Source organism: Chiloscyllium plagiosum, chromosome 40 (genome assembly GCF_004010195.1).
Source record: "Chiloscyllium plagiosum isolate BGI_BamShark_2017 chromosome 40, ASM401019v2, whole genome shotgun sequence".
In the NCBI taxonomy this organism is placed as follows: Eukaryota; Metazoa; Chordata; class Chondrichthyes; order Orectolobiformes; family Hemiscylliidae; genus Chiloscyllium; species Chiloscyllium plagiosum.
The window spans coordinates 12,428,005-12,446,932 of record NC_057749.1 but is presented as its reverse complement, the minus strand read 5'-3'; the positions used below and the strand labels follow the sequence as shown (position 1 = coordinate 12,446,932).

Sequence of the window (18,928 nt, the reverse complement as noted above, 5' to 3'; positions counted from 1 at the left end):
CAGCTATCCTTAGTAGCCACACACTCAGATGACAAGCAACATGAGTTCGACTGGGACAACACTATTATTACAGGACAAGCCAAACAGAGAACAGCCAGGGAATTCCTAGAGGCATGGCACTCATCCACTGATTCAATCAACAAGCACATCGATCTGGACACAATATACCGGCCACTGCAGCGGACAGCTGGAACTGACAACCGGAAGTAGCAGATTCAAAACACTACAAATGCCGGAGGAAAGATCACAGAAGCGCTTCACAGGAGGCTCACAAGCACTGAGGATGTCACCTAGACAGGGGACGAAACATCTGCAACACAAATTCCCAGCTTGGCGACCAGAACCACAACAACGAGCACCCGAGTTACAATTCTTCTCCCAAACTTTGAACCTTTATGCATTTCGAGACATCCAGCACTTCCTCGTCTGTAATTTGGACATATTGCAAGGTGCCACCATCTATTTCCCTCCAGTCTATATCTTCCATATCCGTTTCCACAGTAAATACTGATGCAAAATACTCGTTTAGTATCTCCCACATTTTCTGTGGCTCCACACAAAGGCCGCCTTGCTGATGTTCGAGGGGCCCAATTTTCTCCCTAGTTACCCCTTTGTCCTTAGCGTATTTGTAAAAACCTTTTGGATTCTCCTTAATTCTATTTGCCAAAGCTATCTCATGTCCCCTTTTTGCCCTCCTGATTTCCCTCTTAAGTATACTCCTACTGCCTTTATACTCTCCTAAGAAGTCACTCGATCCATCCTGGCTATACCTTACATATGCTCCCTTCTTTTTCTTAACCAACTCTCAATTTCTTTAGTCATCCAGCATTCCCGATACCTACCAGCCTTTCCTTTCACCCTGACAGGAATATACTTTCTCTGGATTCTTGTTATCTCATTTCTGAAGGCTTCCCATTTTCCAGCCGTCCCTTTACCTGCCAACATCTGCCCCCAAGCAGCTTTCGAAAGTTCTTGCCTAATACCGTCAAAATTGGCCTGTCTCCAATTTAGAACTTCAACTTCTAGATCTGGTTTATCCTTTTCCATCACTATTTTAAATCTAATAAAATTATGGTGGCTGGCCCCAAAGTGCTCCCCCACTGACACCTCAGTCACCTGCCCTGCCTTATTTCCCAAGAGGAGGTCAAGTTTTGCACCTTCTCTAGTAGGTACATCCACATACTGAATAAGAAATTTTTCTTATACACACTTAACAAATTCCTCTCCATCAAAATCTTTAACACTTATGGCAGTCCCAGTCGATGTTTGGAAAGTTAAGATCCCCTACCATTACTACCCTATTATTCTTACAGATAGCGGAGATCTCCTAACAGGTTTGTTTCTCAATTTCCCTCTGACTGTTAGGGGGTCTATAATACAATCCCAATTATGTGATCATCCCTTTCTTATTTCTCACTTCTACCCAAATAATTTCCCTCGATGTATTTCCAGGAATGTCCTCCCTGAGCACAGCTATAATGCTATCCCTTAGCAAAAATGCCACTCCCCCTCCTCTCTTGCCTCCCTTTCTATCCTTTCTATAGCAGTTGTATCCTGGAACATTAAGCTGTCAGTCCTGCCCATCCCTGAGCCATGTTTCTGTAATTGCTATGATATCCCAGTCCCATGTTCCTAACCATACGCTGAGTTCATCTGCCCTGTTAGGCCCCTTGCATGGAAATAAATGTAGTTTAATTTATTAGTCCTACCTTGTTCCTGCCTGCCCTGACTGTTTGACTCACTTCTGTTCTCAACTGTATCAGTCTCAGATCGATCTCTTTCCTCACTATCTCCCTGGGTCCCCCCCCACCACCTTACTAGTTTAAATCCTCCCGAGCAGCTCCAGCAAATTTCCCTGCCAGTATATTAGTCCCCTTCCAATTTAGGTGCAATCCGTCTTTCTTGTACAGGTTACGTCTACCCCAAAAGAGATTCCAATGATCTAAAAAAGGTTAATCCTTCTCCCATACACCAGCTCCTCAGCCATGCATTCATCCTCCTATTCCTGCCCTCACTGGCTCGTAGCACCAGGAGTAATCCAGATATTACTACCCTTGAGGACCTCCTTTTTAAATTTCTGCCTAACTCTCTGTAATCTCCCTTCAAAGTCTCAACCTTTTCCCTTCCAATGTTGTTGGTTCCAATGTGTACAATGACCTCCTGCTGGCCCCTCTCCTCCGTGAGAACATTCTGCACCCTCTCTGAGACATCCTTGATCCTGGCACCAGGGAAGCAACACACCATTCTGCTTTTTCGCTGCTGGCCACAGAAATGTCTGTCTATACCTCGGACTAGAGAATCACCAAACACAATTGATCTCTTGGAACCCGATGTACCCCTTGTTGCATTAGAGCCAGTATCAACACCAGAAACTTGGCTGTTCGTGCTACGTTCCCCTGAGAATCCATCTCCACCACCCCCACTACATTTTCCAAAACAGCATAATTGTTTGAAATGGGTATAGCCACCGAAGACTCCTGCACTAGCTGCCTACCTCTCTTACCTCTCCTGGAGTTAACCCATCTATGTGACTGAATCTGAGACTTTCCCCCATTCCTATAACTGCCATCCATCACATACTGTTGTTGTTGCAGCAAATTTCTCATTGCTTCTAACTGTCTCTCCAATCAATCCATTCGATCTGATAAGATTCGCAACCAACAGCATTTATGGCAGATATAATCCGCTGTATCTTAAACTCCCACATCTGACAAGAAGCACATTTCACTCTACTAAAGGCCATTTTGCTTCTTCACAATCTACAGACCCAGAAAACAACACCGTCTTATTCCTCTACAAACTCTGCCCCAGGTTAAATTAATAGTTGTGGATTATATTTTATCAAGAGATATATCTCCAAAAACATATAATCAAGAAAGAACCCACTCTACTCACTACTGCAGATCACACTTAAAACAACAATACACTTATCTGCTTCTGTGTTGTGAACTTCACCCAACAGTTCCTCCAAGATCAGTTGTGAATTTCACTGTTTGTTAATTTTCCCGGATGCACTCCAATGTCCAGCGATCCATGAATTCAAACAGCAAAGGCAGTGTCAGTTTCTTTCTTTCTCTCTCTCCTGCACTGACTTCACCATGTGCTTCCTTTGTCTGTACTTCTCCCTTTTAAAACTGTTGATTTTACTTTTTTATCCAAAGTTCCAAAACAATGCAACGGTATACAAAACAGTAATTGCTGTTTACTGGAATTCAAGGAAATCAAGGAAATCACATCCAGCACCTAAAATACCTCAAAAAAGGAGCAGCTGTTACAGCCAGAAATTTTTCCCGTCCTCCATCTTGGATTACCCAGAATCCTCCAGCGTAAGGCTGGTGAAAACAGAGTTTATAAAGAAGATGGATTTAGTCTTTCCAGTCTTTAACAAATGGAAACTGTAGCTAATCTAGGTCTAAATGTCAGAGAAGCAGTGCGGCAGGAGAGTAAAAGTGGTGAAAAAGATGAGCTTAGCATAGCGTGCGTGTGGAAGTTGATTGTCTTTGAGAACAGCGTAGCCGAGGGTCAGCAATTGGGTCAAGAACTGGAATGATCCAAGGAAAAGCAAGCACTCTGCCACAGAGCTAGGCAATAAAGTGTTGGAGGAGAATGATGTCCAAATTTTTGGTTTTATTTCAGATTTCAGATATTGTTTTGTATCCTTTGCACATGAATAAACTAAGGTATTTTTGGAGAATGACGGAGCAAACCATGGCTCTATAAACCTCTGGGAACTCACAGTAACAAAGCAACAAGTGACCTTGTGCTGACACTCATTGATCAAGGAGGAATCTAGCTGGGAGTCAGAAACTACCTAGGAAGGGGAAAGAGCTTCAGGGGAAGGGGGTGCAAAGAGTTGTCACCCTAGGAGAGTGTAAAAGATATTCTCAGCATAGTGCAGGGTCACCAAGGTTTTGCATTCTGAAGGATGCATCCTATTTTACACATAGTCGCAGTATTAGTGTTGATCCTGGCTCTCGTGTGTGTATAGAACTGATACAATCTCTCCAGAAGCAGTGAACGGGAGTGAGCTGCTGCCACAGCAGGGCTCCAGACTCTGTTGGAGCACGTGGGCTGAGGTGGAGTTCAGCTGGCCGCATGCTGTCAGCCACGTGCTGATGTTTGTGTTCAATTCACATTTCCTCTTCACTTGTACAGTCCACTCAAATTAGGAACTTATTGCAAGAAAAACAGGAAATATTTCATTGATATTTCCTTCCACATCACTTTTCAGTCAGAATGAGAACACAAACCTGTTAAAACACTATGAGTAACCTGGGTGGACTGAGCTTAGCAGCCACACCAACACATCGATTCTGGACAAACATAAGCCTAGAATTGATGTCAACAGCGTGTTCTCACAAACCTGCACATCTCCACGTATGAGTCCCAAATCCTGTGCACCCAAACATAAAGCCTGCTCCTTCCCTGTGTATAAGATTGATCCTGTGGCCCAGCATGCCTCATGTGCTGAGCCACAGTAAACTATACAAGCATCAACACACAATACCCAATAAGAAAGAAACCAGATCAATACTAAAGTAAGGTAGTCATTCCAACTATCAAGAAAACAATACCATTAAAATTAAATATGGTTCTCAGACAAAGTCTCTCACGATTAATCAAGATATAATAGTTCTGTTGTCACAATGGAGATCCACTACACACTAGCAGAGACCATTCCAACTCCAATGCACGTTCAGTTAAATGTTAAAGCAGAACAGTAAGATCTTTATGCATCAGAGGACTTAAACATTCTATGCAGTTGTTGAGAACTCCATGGTCAACACTTAATCAGCCTACAAAAGCAAAACAGAAATGAAGGGGCCAGTTCCTACCTGCAGAAATGATTATATTTGTTAGCTTTTCAAGAAAGGTAAAAATTGAATAGGGAGGAATACCTACAACAGATGTGTTTAATTTAAAAATGATTGTGTAAGACATATGTATTTCATATGAAGCTACATAAGAAATGAGAAAAATCAGATTAGAACAGATCATCCCAACAGGTAGAGGTAGTATTTACACATCTACCCCAGCACTTCTAGGATCTTATCAACAGATACACAGGAGCTGCTTCCACCCACACCCTTGCAGGTGCACAGTGTCCTCATTTAGCAGCAGTACACTAACTGAACACATCTTTAAAGACACACCATTAAACATCAAATTCTCGCAAGTGCTTCAGGTGCGTCAAAACAAACCTTCACCACACTCAATTTGAAAAAAACGTGGACAAAGAGAGGATTGGGTGACATGTGGTGTCCCATTGCACCTATATCCTTCACACGTCTCCTGTCCCCATTGATGGAACAGCCACTTATGGTGGGGATATTGGTGGCTATAGGACCAGACGTCAGAAAGGGTCAGCTCTTCATAGGATGTGTACAAGGGACAGGATCATCAGAAAGAAAATTAATGTCAAGCAAGTGACATTCCTCCTCCTCACAGATCAGTGCAAAGCAAACCCGACCTCATCCTTCTGCTGAATATTCATCGCAGTATGATCACAGCTCCCTCCAGCAAACAGTGGCTGCGAGGAAGCAGACAGAGATAAATGGCACACTTATATCGTGACAGCCACATAGAGACCCTGTGCAGTCCCAGAACAGTCACACCACCCAACACCAGCCAAGGCATGAATACTAATTAGCAGAGCAGGAGATGACAGGCTAACACTCATTAACACAGTCTCGGATGCAGGAATCGGACACAGTGCTCACTGACAACAACAAGGACAGGAATTCTTCAAATACCAGAAACAAGGCCAAGAGGACTGTTTTGGGACCTTTTTTCTAAATAGGTCAGAGACCTCAACACAATGTATGGCATCTCACAAGTTTCACATTAGTGATAATGAAGACAAGAAGGGTGATGGAATAAACAGGGAGCTCTCCCCAAATGGAGATCCTCAGAGGTATTGTAACAATCACACGTCCAGATAGAACATGATCAGGGTTTAATTTTACCAGCCAGAGTACTGCATCCGCTTTACAGACATTAAAAGAGGAAATTCTGCTCTCCTGTCTGAAGACAGTAATCCTTATTGGGTCAGCAGTATCTGACTGGTCAGTCAAACATCCACTCTCAGTTATAGAGTCATGGAGATGTACAACACAGCAACAGACCCTTAGGTTCAACTTGTCCATGTTGACCAGATATCCTAAATTTATGTAGTCCCATTTGCCAGCACTTGGCCCATATCCCTCTCAACCCTCCCTTTCCATATACCCATCCTGATACCTTTGTAATGTTGTAATTGTACCAGCCTCTACCACTTCCTCTGGCAGCTCATTCCATACACGCATCATCCTCTATATCATAGAGTTGTCCCTTAAGTCCCTTCTAAAATCCTTCTCCTCTCATCTTAAACCTATGCCCTCCAGTTGTGGACTCCCCCCAAACCAAACTCCTCCCACCCCCACCCCCCCCCAAGACATGGAAAAGACCGTGTCTATTTATCCTATCTACGCCCCTCATGATTTTATAAACCTTTATAACGTCACCCTTTAGCCTCCGATGCTCCAGGGAAAACAGCCCCACCCTTTTCAGCCCCTCCCTATTGCTCAAACCCTCCAACCCTGGCAATATCCTTGTAAACCTTTTCGGGTTTCACAACATCCTTCCTATAACAGAGAGACCAGAACTGAGTGCAGTATTTCAAAAGTGGCCTCACCAATGTCCTGTACAGCCACATGACCTCTCAACTCCTTTAGTCAATGTATTGACCAATAAAGGAAAGCAACAGTAAATGCTTTCTTCACTATCCTACCGGTGACCCCATCTTCAAAGAAATATGAACCTGCACTCCAAGGTCTCTTTGTTCAGCAACAGCCCACAGGACCTTACCATTAAGTGTATAAATCCTGCTCTGATTTGCCTTTCCAAAATATAGCACCTCACATTTAACTAAATTAAACTCCATCTGCCACTCATCTTGGGTACACCTGATCAAATCCTGGGGATTTATCCACCTTTAAGATGTCCAGCACCACCTCTTCTGTAATATGAATGTTTTTCAAGATCTTTAAAGGATGGCAAGATATACGACGCAGCCAAATCCCTCAGGCCACAATCACACATATAAAACTTTCCAAAAGGGGTCACTGGATCCTGAAGAGGAGCTGGAGCCCAGACTGATCCTGCCAATATGTTGAACAAGTGCACCATGTCCAGGTGCTACTGTGGCTCAAAACTGGTATATCTGAATCAATGCATCCAACCTATTCATTACCCAAGCTGACGCTGCAAACCACAATGCCCAAGTGACTCTCTGCACTTATCTGCTGTTTGAAGCTCATGTAAAAGTAACTATTCATTAGTGGACAAATTACAAACTGGCAAATCACGATCTCCCAGTAAAAACAACTTGAGGTACCTGAAAATGAATGGGATTTCAGTCTTACAACTTCCCCTAGGCAGTAGCATATTTGCTGTGCAGTAGCCCAGGAAGATACACAGCTGAGATATCATTACATTATGCCCCTATTTGAAGCTGAACTGCAATTTCAAAGGTCACCCTGGCAGAGGCAGTCTCATGGCAAAATTACTGGACTAGAAATCCAGGGGTCCAGACGAATGCTTTGGGTTCATGGTGGAATTGAAATTAATTAATAAAAAAATTAAAAGTTTGAAATTGAATGGTGACCATAAACCTATCAATTGTCACAAAAGCCTATAATATGCCCAGATATTCTTGAAAGAAGTAAATCTGCCATCATTACCTCGTCTGGCCAACATATGACTGCAGACCCACAGCACTGTAGTTGAATCTGAACTGTCCTCTAGCGGAGCAAGCCACTCAATTAAAAAACAATTATAATAAGAAACAAATATTGGTCTTGCCAATGGCACCCACGTATCATAATAAAAAGAGGGAAAAATAAATCAAGTTTTTATGAGAAGTTTCTGAAATCACAAATGTGTATGTATCATTGGATGATACTGAGTAGAGAGTGTTTGTCCCAGCATGTCTGTGCTAGCTCTTTGAGAAAGTACCATCCAATTTGTCCCACTCTCCCACCTCCTCCCCACTGACTTTCACATACCTCCTTTTCAAGTATTAATACAATGTCTTTCTTGAAAATTAGTACTGAACCTGCTTCCAGTCATTTCAGGCAGCACATTCCAGAAAACAACACCTCACTGCTTTAAAACAACTTCTCATCTCCTCGTTCATTTGCCAATTTCCTTCAATTGTATGCACTAGTTACCAACTTGATTTCTCTTGAGAATATTTTCTCCTTACTTTATTAAAACTCCTCATTGTTTTATCCATTGATTTAGTCAATACCAGCTTAAAAATAGAAGGGGAATTTCACCAGCGATGGTTTTGTCTGTGATGCACAGGGCAAGGTGGGAATCAATGCACACTGAATCTGAAATCATTTTCAGCTTCCCAATCTTACCTGGATCAGGGGTGCACTGAAACATGTGCTTGAATAAACAGTATCCAAGAAGGAAAGATCTTTCACTCTAAGAAAGATATTTCTAACAATGCAGCACTCCTATTTATCCCAATGCCCTAAACTTTCTGTGTTTCCTGTTCCTCTTTTAAGACATTCCTTAAAATTAATCTTTTTGATCAAGCTTATGAACTAACCTAAAAACTCCTTATGTAGCTCAGTGTTTGATAATTCCTTTTGTGAAATAACATGGGATGTTTTACGACATTAAAGATACTTTATAAATACAAGTTATGATTACTACAAATTCATGCATTCAAGTCTCTGAGTGCAACTTAAACCCACAATTCATTACTGTGCAGCAAGAATATGACCATATCTCTTAAGCTAATATGTTTCCACTGAGGGATTTTTCATTCATTATCTTAAACAGCTCCCACACTCAATAACAGACCAATACACAAACTATACACCGTAAACACTTCCCAATTGAGAACAGTGAATCAATGTTCTTTTAATGCAGGATAGTTTTCAAATGGACAGTGCATGGAACTTAAGAAAGTCACCATCACACATTATTGGCATTTAAATCACAACTTAGGGAAATGTCTCTTACATGGGCCTAAGAGCAGCCATATTTTCTCAGTATCCAAACTCACTCCCTATCAGTAATTGTGCTTTCAGGGTGCTCTTCGTTAGCTCTCTCCTTCAGAAGGAAGTAACCTTCCCTCTCTCCATAGCCTCCTCCTAGCCTGCCGACACACACTATCTTTCAGTGCACGTTCTCTCTCTCTTTTTCTCCTGACTAAAGGCAGTGCAGGGTACTGCATGTTTCATGAATCTAAGGAACCCATATCCACAGGCTAATGAAAGAGAATAAAGCTACACATGCCAAAGGTTTCCATGGTTACCTTCAGTCAGTGAGGGACCTCAAAATGGGGGTGGGGTGGAGTCTGTCTACTTCCTGCAGCAGACACAGCTTCGCTTTTGTTTAAGCATAGCTCTAGTTCATGGAGACTTGCCTCTTGGATAACTGCAACACAGCATGGTTTGAAAAAGGCTCCCTATGTAATTAGATCCCAGGAATAAACAACCCCCAGTCCTTCTACCCTTTCTCACTGTCCCTCTCCCTTCTCCACATCCTCTCCCTCCCCCTTTCAAGGTTCTGGCGAGATACATTGAATGGCACATCCCAGGGGTCAGTGTTGAGGTCCCTATTGTTGGAACTTACAATCATTACTTGAATTATTTCCCCATTTACATGCTGCCCCTCGGCGACGTCATTTGAAAACACTATCAGATTCCTGTCTATGCTGCCAGCTCTATCTCACCACCACGCTGCTTGACCTTCCCACTCAGTGTAATTTGTCACACCATTTATGTGACATCCAGTAAATTACTTCCAAATGAAGACTGGGAATGCAAAGCCATTGTCTTTGGTCCACACTAAAACCTCCCACTCTTTACCTCCTCACACTGCAACTACCTGAGGTTGAATGAGACCACTTGCAACCGTGCTTTCAACATTTGACTCCGAGGTGAACTTCCACCTCCATCATCTAACTCAGTTCCTGCCTTGATTCATGTGCTGCTGAAACCACCATTCCCACCTATTAGATTGGACTATCTCAACATCTACAGCCAGTCTGCCATCTTCTTCTAACCCAATAAACCCAATTCCATATGAAACTCTGCTGTCATATACAAACTTTGTTCTCTGACCTAGCATCTGGGACTTGGCGCCAAATTTTGGTTTATAACAATCCTGCAAAGTATTTTGGGACCTTTTAGTATAAGGTGCTATGTAAATGCACACAATTGCTTCTATTAAAAATAAATCAGATTTCCTGAGAGGACTAAATCCAGGCTGCAGTGAAATGTGATGAGGAAGCTAAAAGTTACTGAAAGCAGTTGGATAAAATCAGTAAATGGGCACACGAAATTTCACAACAGTTTTAGGTATACACCAGCCATTGCACACCAGGAGAAAAAGCACTGACTGAACACGGTGCAAGCAGTGTGGAGGTGAACCAGATCTTGGTTTGTTACTCAATGGGTTCAGTCAGGTGAAGCACAGTCAAAACAAACACAAAAAGTACATTATATTTTTAAATGAACCCAAAGTGAAGACTAGGATGCAGGTTCAGTACTCTACCCAGATTCTGACCTCTGAAATACTGAGGAGCTTGTGCAGAAAAGAGACACAAGGCTAATTGGTGACATCCTAAGTTATGTAGCAAAGAACTACAGAAAGTTGAGCATTTCCAGCATGAAAACAGGCAACTTTCAGTCCACATATATGTTGTGAAATTAGAACAAGAGAAACAGGTTCAAAGTGGTCAACAGCCAATGTCAGCATTGTTCACAGTATCACACAGACTAGATGTTATTATCATTTGGCAGTCAGTAGTAAAGGTGAGTGGCTGGCCATCCTGCAGCAGCTCCCACTGCTGTTGGAAAGTCCAGGTTGCTCATTTTGGCCGGAGACTTCAGCTGCATCATCAATGTGGATGGACAATCCAGAAGGACTGACAGCAAACTGGCCTCCATGTCCAGATTCATGATGGAAACGGTTAAAGTCATCGAGCTGCGCTACGGACAGTGTGTAATGTAAATACACCTGGCCACAGCCAGATGGATCTATCCGTTCAAGATTTCCTGTCTGTGTTCAGTCCACCTTGTCCATGCCGACCAGATATCCCAACCCAATCTAGTCCCACCTGCCTGCACCCAATCTGTATCCCTCCAAACCCTTGCTATTCATATGCCCATTCAGATGCCTTTTAAATGTTGCAATCGTACTAGCCTATCTGATGTCAAAACTGTTGATCCCAGAAAACACTGAGGAGCGCAAAAAGGATTACAGAAATTGGAGAACCGTGAAACACCTCTGAGCCTCTGGCGGACTGGTGGGAGACAGTCAAAGGGAACACCAAGAGATTCTTTATCCTCAAAGATGTTCAGAAGTCGTGAGAGAGAGAGAGAGAGGGAGAGAGAAAAGAGAGAGACGAGGAGAACTCTCCAAACTCCAGAAAACCATGCAGAACATACTCCTAGTGCAGATGATGGGGACTGACATCAGGAAGATCTCCAGGAGATGCACAGCCAGCAAACTGCGCTCTTTGCCTCAATGGCCTTCAAGATAATCTCCCGGTCTGGGCTCCGCACCTTGGAACAGGACAAGACAGTGCTTGTGTTTCGTTTTCCAGAAGGGGCATAAGGGAGAGCTCTGTTCTCAGTAGACTGAAGAAAGCAGATGGCTCGGTAACGTCACCTCAGTCTGACACTGTGGGTCAGCAAATCCATTTATGTCAGTCTGCATGACACTAAGCCCACAGACAGCACGGCCTTCCAGTCACTCTTGTCATCTCTCACGGAGGTCTTCGAGGACAGCATTTAGGACAGGCTGGATCAGCCGTTATCTCTGGATAAACTGACCAAGGTTCTCAAATCTTTAGAAATGAATAAAACTCCCAGAAACAATGGCTTACCAGCCGAGTTGTATTCGGCTCTGTGAGACTTGATTGGCCAGGACCTGATGGGGGTGTAAAACAGTATGCTTCTGTCAGGTACCATGAGCAAATCCATGAGGAAAGGTATTATCACCCTCATCTACAAGTGGAAGGAGGAGAGGGAAAAAATTAGAAATCGGCAACAAAATGCAGATTACAAAATCATTTCTAAGGTCATTACCAACTCGGCGATGTCTCCTCTGAGATTGGTGATTCACCCCAATCAAACCTGTGCTGTACTGCGCAGGACGATTTCAGAGAACTTCGCACTCCTCAGGGTTATGATCATTTCAGTGTTTTGTGGGGGCCAAGCAGTACGCAACAACTTGGGAGAAGCATCATGCCAACCTGAGTCAGAAACTGAGCTTTTGGGGTAAAAACTTGGTCATCAGGTGTGGGGTACTCTGTCTGTTGTATGTGGCGCAGTTCTGGACTATTCTCTGAACTTCTATCATTGCAGTCACGTGAGCCATCTTCCACTTCGTCTGAGGTCTAAGACTGACCATGTCTGCAGGGAAACCATGTACAAAGCTCTGGACAAGGCAAGGGAGGGACATGCCCAACGCCACCCTCATCCTGATGGCCACCTTCATGTGCAGCTACATCAAGCTATGCACAGACCCTCAATATGTAAACAACAAATGTCACTACGTAATGAGGTTCTACCTATTCCCAGTGTGGCAAAGGATGGGTGTGTCTTCATTGCTGTAGAACGCTCCAAGTAGTTTGACTGCTCCATACCACCTGTTCTTCATGGACAATTTTGGAAAGGATAACATCTTTGCCCACAATCCAACAGGAAATGGTCAGCATATGGCATCTTGGAGATTCAAGGGCAAAAAGAGAGCGTGAATCCTGTTGTGTGGTTCCCTGAGCAGACTGTCAAAGTTATTTCAGAGAATGCCTCATCACCAGAACTTTCCAACAAGTACCAACACATCTCTTGGCTGGTGGTAAGAAAGGGACTACTGTGACATCTTTCATGTAAACCCAAACTCTCTGCATCACCACATGCTGCCCTCAAAGCAGTTGTTGGTGGGCAGAAACTGTCACACATCTCCTGCTAAAATGTGCCTTTGCAAAGAAAGTTTGTAGAGAAATGCAGCTATTTTTGTCGAGGTTCATCCCGTGCATCTCGGTGACGCAGTAATCTCCAGTCTGTTCTCTGGGAACCACACCAGTCAAACATTGACTGCTCCTGGAGGACCATCAACTTGGTGAAAGATGCTCTTTCTTCTGGCTTAAACATGTTTGTCTTCCAGAACAAGGAGTTGGCCTTGACAGAGTGTTGCAGACTGGCACATTCCAAGGTCCAGGATTACATGTTGAGGGACACACAAAGTTCAGGCAGCTGCCCCAAGGTGCAGTAAGGCAAGACCCACTGCCTGAGCTCTTCCTGCTGAAGTACAATGGGGGTCTGTTCAGTTTTTGGATCCTCTCGATACCTCAAATGCACATAAATATAGTCTTGTATAATTAAGAAATGACTTATGTTTGTTTTCCATATGTAAAAACTGTACAGAATCAAACTGCTCCAGTGATACTGTTTGTATAGAAAGATATTTTATGAATGAAGTATATTTTTGAAACGAAATAAAGCTCTGTGGATGAAGTGATATTTATGAGTCAAGTGATTTCTTCAGAGTTGTGAACTCGCACAGGTACAAACCCAGCATGACACCCACGGACTAACAAAGACGTTTCCATGGTGACCAAATGTTCAGTCAGCACTGCAATAAAACAAACTTCACTGAGACACTACCGTTCAAACACTGGCTATTAGTTCGACAGGTGAAGGCATTGCCCAAAATAGTGTTGAGCCAAATGAACCAAGAAAGCTACTCACTACTGATCTGAAGATTCAGCCACAATATCTAGAGCTGTCCACACTGCTACAGCCATGTCTCTCTGCCATTCACTAACCCATCACTCCTCTTTGAATCCATCTGGGCTGGAACCACAACTGGACACACCAGCAATACTCAAATATGGGAAAGGAAGGAAAGAATAGCCAAGGAGGGGAAGACTGGAATGAAGAGGGAGATGAGGTAAGAGGCACATGCGAACAGATTACAAACATGCTTACAGATAAATTTCCTAACATTTAAAACAGGAAGAACATGCATTTCTCTGGAAACTTTCAAACCCTCAGGATCCCTAAAAGTGTTTCCCAGCCAATGAATAGTTTTGGAGTGAGGTCGCAGTTACAAAATGTAGCAGCCATTTGCACACAGCAAGATCCCACTAGTCTCAAATGACAAAGTACAAATTAATGTTATTTGTGGGATACATATTGTCCATTGTATAGGGAGAATTCCCTGTTCTTCAGATCGTGCCACAAGATCGTTTACATTGACCTTAAAGGGCAGTTTAGACCTTGATTTAAATCTCATCTGGTAGTGCCACACTCCCGCGTCATAGCACTGCACGTGTTAGTCTGAATTGTGACAGGGCTTGAACTCAAATTCTCTGAATCTGAGCTAAGAGAAGCACTGACTGAGTCAGGACTGGCCAGCACCTACAGAAAAGTGTTTGAAAGGGGAATAAGTCTTTGATTAGTCTCCTAATTCTAAGAAAGTCACCTGCAAGTGATTCATGGCATCTGGAACCACCAGCATACTAGTCACAAAATAGGGAAAATTAATAGGAACTGACAATGTGATTTGCTCAACTGTTGATCAATAGAGTTTAATTCCACTGAAAATTTCATACTAGATTGGAGTTATAATGTCACTCAGTACTGATAGCCGAGAATTACCAACAGAGCTGGGAAGCAGCCAGTGGAGTCAAGAGGATATGCATTTTATGATCATTATGGCACAGAGCCGTGAAACACTAACTGGCCCATAGAGCTGAATTTGCAACGAAGTCCAAGGGGGTCTGATAGCTGAAAGATTTCTCTTTTCTCTGTGGATGTGGACTATATCCTTCTCTCTTGGGGTCCGGAGCTACACCTGATCTGATTTCTGAACTTCTTTCTCATGTCCACTTTGTGGCAAGCAAAATCTAGAACAATATCCAGTGGTTCAAAGATTAGGTCTGTTCTCTACAATCTCCTGTTACTGCACACAATGACCAACTTCAACAAAAGAATATAACCATCGCCCCTCGACATTGAATGGCCTTACTATCATTGATTCCCCACTACCAACATCCTGGGATTACCATGAACCAGAAGCTGAAAGAAACCAGCCATATAAATACTGTGACTTCAACAGCAGGTCAGAGATTACACACATCTGTGGCATGTAACCAGCTCTTGTCTGCCTCATGCTTATTACTATTTAATAAGACATAGGTCAGGGGCATGACAGAAAACTTGCCACTTGCCTGGATTTAAGCTGCTGCAACATATATTCTATGTTTCTATAACACTCAAGATGCACAATGAAATCCAGGATAAAGCAACCCACTTGATTGGCACCCCATCCCCCACTTTGAACATTCATTCCCTCTACCACCATGGCAGCAGTGTGCCATCTCCAAGACATTTTGCAGTAACTCAGCAAGGCTCCTTCAACAACACCTTCTAAACCTGTGTCCTCTACCACGACCAGCAAGATCTCCTCCAAGTCACAGACCATCCTGACTTAGAACTCCCTCCCTGACAGCTTTGTGGATGTAAATACACTCAAAGAATTGCAACAATTCAGGAAGGCAGCTCACCATTGGCTTCTCCACAGCAATTAAGAATGGGCAAGAAATGCTAATTTGGCCAGTCAATGATTAAATGTAAAATGAAAGATAGCAAAAAAAAAACAAAGCATGCACTTGCATAGACTCTTTCACTGCAGGACATCCTGAAGTGTTTTGCAGCGAAGTTATGTTCAGGAGGGATTTTTCACAGAGGCCCTTGGGCTGATGATTGGCTTTGAAACAGGAAACAGATAATGAAATTAAAGGGGCCATAGTCTCTGATTGGTGGGGATGTGACATGTGGTACTCCCTCAGGCTCTGGGTTCTCAGCTTTCCATCTAAATAAAGCCAGAAGGTCCTGCAATGCTCAGAAACATTGTTTGAAAGACTTACTCTGTTTCTCTGCTCACAGATATTGACAGACCCACCAAGTATTGCCAGGATTCTCAGTTTTTATTTTCAGTTTTTGGCATCCACAGTATATTGCTTTTATGTTGATGGAATAGACAATAGCATTCAAGGTTATACATGACAGTGAAGAGCTTTAAGTAATATTGATTAAAGCTAAAAATCACACAACACCAGGTTATAGTCCAACAGGTTTATTTGGAAGCACTAGCTTTCGGAGCGCTGCTCCTTCATCGGGTGATTGATAAAGAAGGCGCTGCTCCTTCATCACAACCACCTGATGAAGGAGCAGTGCTCCGAAACCTAGTGCTTCCAAATAAACCTGTTGGACTGTAACCTGGAGTTGTGTGATTTTTAACTTTGTCCACCTTAGTCCAGCACGGTGTCTTCCACATCTTGATTAAAGCTGACAGTTGTAACGTGTTGAACCATAAATGGCCAAGACGGTGTGGCAGACAGCACTCAATTTAGGCAAGTCTGATATCCAGAGAAATATAAATTGGAGTAACCTCTAGTGAGCAACAGTGAGAAACTACCCATTATGGAGGAGAAAAGATTTGGACGTTCATATATGCATGACTTATTTTTCAGCACTACTTCCAATGGCAGGTCCAACCCACAGTGCCATAACATCCAGGACAGGGAGAGCAAGGAAGTAGGTCCCAAATCCATCCTGGCCCAAATGGAGATCAAATCTCAAAATGGAATTATTGGCACTAATCTGATTAAAACCAGCCATCCAGCTAATTGTGCCCCCATAGGACCCAAGCCATTGTTGCAACAAACAATTTTACAGGCGCATTGTTGTAGGGAGCTACAGATTGCAATGGAAGGAGCTGCAATTTATTTCCAGTCAGGAACTCTCTCAATTGTGTGAAGAGGTTACATTATTTGGGGTGACTAATGGGGGAGGGCATATCCAGTTGAGGAAATGAGGGTTATGCGATTGAGGTTGGGGCGCAGTTAGACTGTTTGGTCCAGTGTGGGAAATTGGAGTATTTTAGAAGGATTTTCAATTTGATACTCAACCTGTCTGAACACATTATAAACTTGACCTCCTTGGGCAACAAGTGCTAGAGTGGGATTCAAACCTGAAACATCTAGCTCAGAGGTAGGGACACTTCCACTGCACTAAATGACCTCCTAAACATCATTAAAAACTAGTAAATAAATTAAACAAAATAATATAAAAACAAGTTTAAAAGAAACAAACTCATAATTAAACAATGGCCTTTATCTCAAGGAATCTTGGATATTAAGCACTGTGAGAGTTGCACAGAACTCTAGTCAAAACTCAGACTAACAGTTAACACATCTTAGGCAGGATATATTAACCTTGGAAAGGGTACAATGTAAATTCCTCAAAATAATATTCTGGGTTAAATTATGAGGGAATTTTGCTGAATTTCAGATATTGAAGTATATTTGATTGAGGTCTTTTTAAATGTTACTGATGAATTTACCAGGTTATATATAGACAACCTCTTTTCACCAGGGGAGGAATCCAGAATTGGGAGACTACCTTAAGATTAGTGATCAGCTACTGAATGAAATCAGGACACTTTGATCTTTATTCACTAAGGGCAACATAAGATATGGAACAAAGGCTGGTAAATTGAGTTAAGGTGGTGATCTAACTGAGCAACACAGCAGGTTCCAAGGCATGCCTCATACCCTGCTCCTGTCTCAAATAACATTTAAATCTGATCAAAATCCTAGTTTTGAAAGATTCCAATTGTTGCAGCAATCATAGCCCTTTGGAGAAAAAAACTTCCAAATTTCCATCCCCCTTTTGTGAAATGTTTCCTCATTTCGCTCCTGAATAGCACCAATTTTAACAAACAATATTAAAGTCTTACTGAAATCACATGATGAGCCCTCTACTCATCGCAACATCTCTTAGAAACAGGAGGACACTGTTCAACTCCTAGGGCTTTTTAGATTAGATTAGATTAGATTACTCCCACCCATACCCCTACATTTACCCCTTACCTAACACTACGGGCAATTTATTATGGCCAATTCACCTGACCCTGCACATCTTTGGACTGTGGGAGGAAACCGGAGCACCCAGAGGAAACCCACGCAGACACGGGAGAACGTGTAAACTCCACACAGTCAGTCGCCTGAGGCGGGAATTGAACCCGGGTCTCTGGCGCTGTGAGGCAGCAGTGCTAACCACTGTGCCACCGTGCCGCCCATAGGCCTTGTTCCAACATTAATTAAATCAAGGTTGATCTGTAACTTAATTCCATCCACTAACCTTACCTAACATAAAATCATCCATCTTAGTTTTGAAATTTTCAAATGACTCTCTGTCTCAACAGCCTTCTGAGATTTCCACTATTGTGGAGGCAAAGCTGTGCTTCCTGACATCAACCTGATCAATGTCTAATTCTAGGTATTTTAATCAACTTGTTCAACTTGAGCCACACCTCTGGACTGGGTGAGACTTGAAAACAGATTTTTGGCTTAGTTAGGGACACTACCACAGCACAAGAGTCCTGAACATGTAGTTCTAATTTTAAGGTTAACACCTCATTGTTCAGGAATGCTCCTACCTCCTTGAAGAAATAATTTCCCTCATCTACATTATCTACTCCAATCTTCTTAAACACTTATTTAGGTAATTCCTTCATTGTTTATATTTATAGAATCACAGACTCCGTATAGTATGGAAGCAAGCCATTAGGCTCATCAAGTCCCCATCGACTGTCCAAAGAGCATCCCAATCAGGACCAATCCCCTTCCATGTCCATGTAACCCTGCATTTCTTATGGCTAACCTACCTAATCTGCACATCCCTGGACTATATGGGGCAATTTAGAATGGCCAATCCACCTAACCTGCACATCTATAGATTGTGGGAGGAAACACAGACATGTAGAGAATGTGCAAACTTCACACAGACACACAGGAATGTGGAATTGAACCCAGGTCCCAGGCACTGTGAGGCAGCAATGCTAACCA

General features: G+C 42.8%; 1 protein-coding gene across 3 annotated transcripts in view; it reads right to left on the bottom strand.

Moving 5' to 3' along the window:
• LOC122542519 (neogenin-like) overlaps positions 1 to 18,928 on the bottom strand; it is a 211,329-nt gene that overhangs the window by 151,536 nt on the left and 40,865 nt on the right. For all 3 annotated transcript variants that reach the window (XM_043680345.1, XM_043680346.1, XM_043680347.1), the window contains exon 8: positions 11,894 to 12,014. In XM_043680345.1, the coding sequence (XP_043536280.1) occupies positions 11,894 to 12,014 (121 nt within the window). The remainder of the gene's footprint in view (positions 1 to 11,893; positions 12,015 to 18,928) is intronic.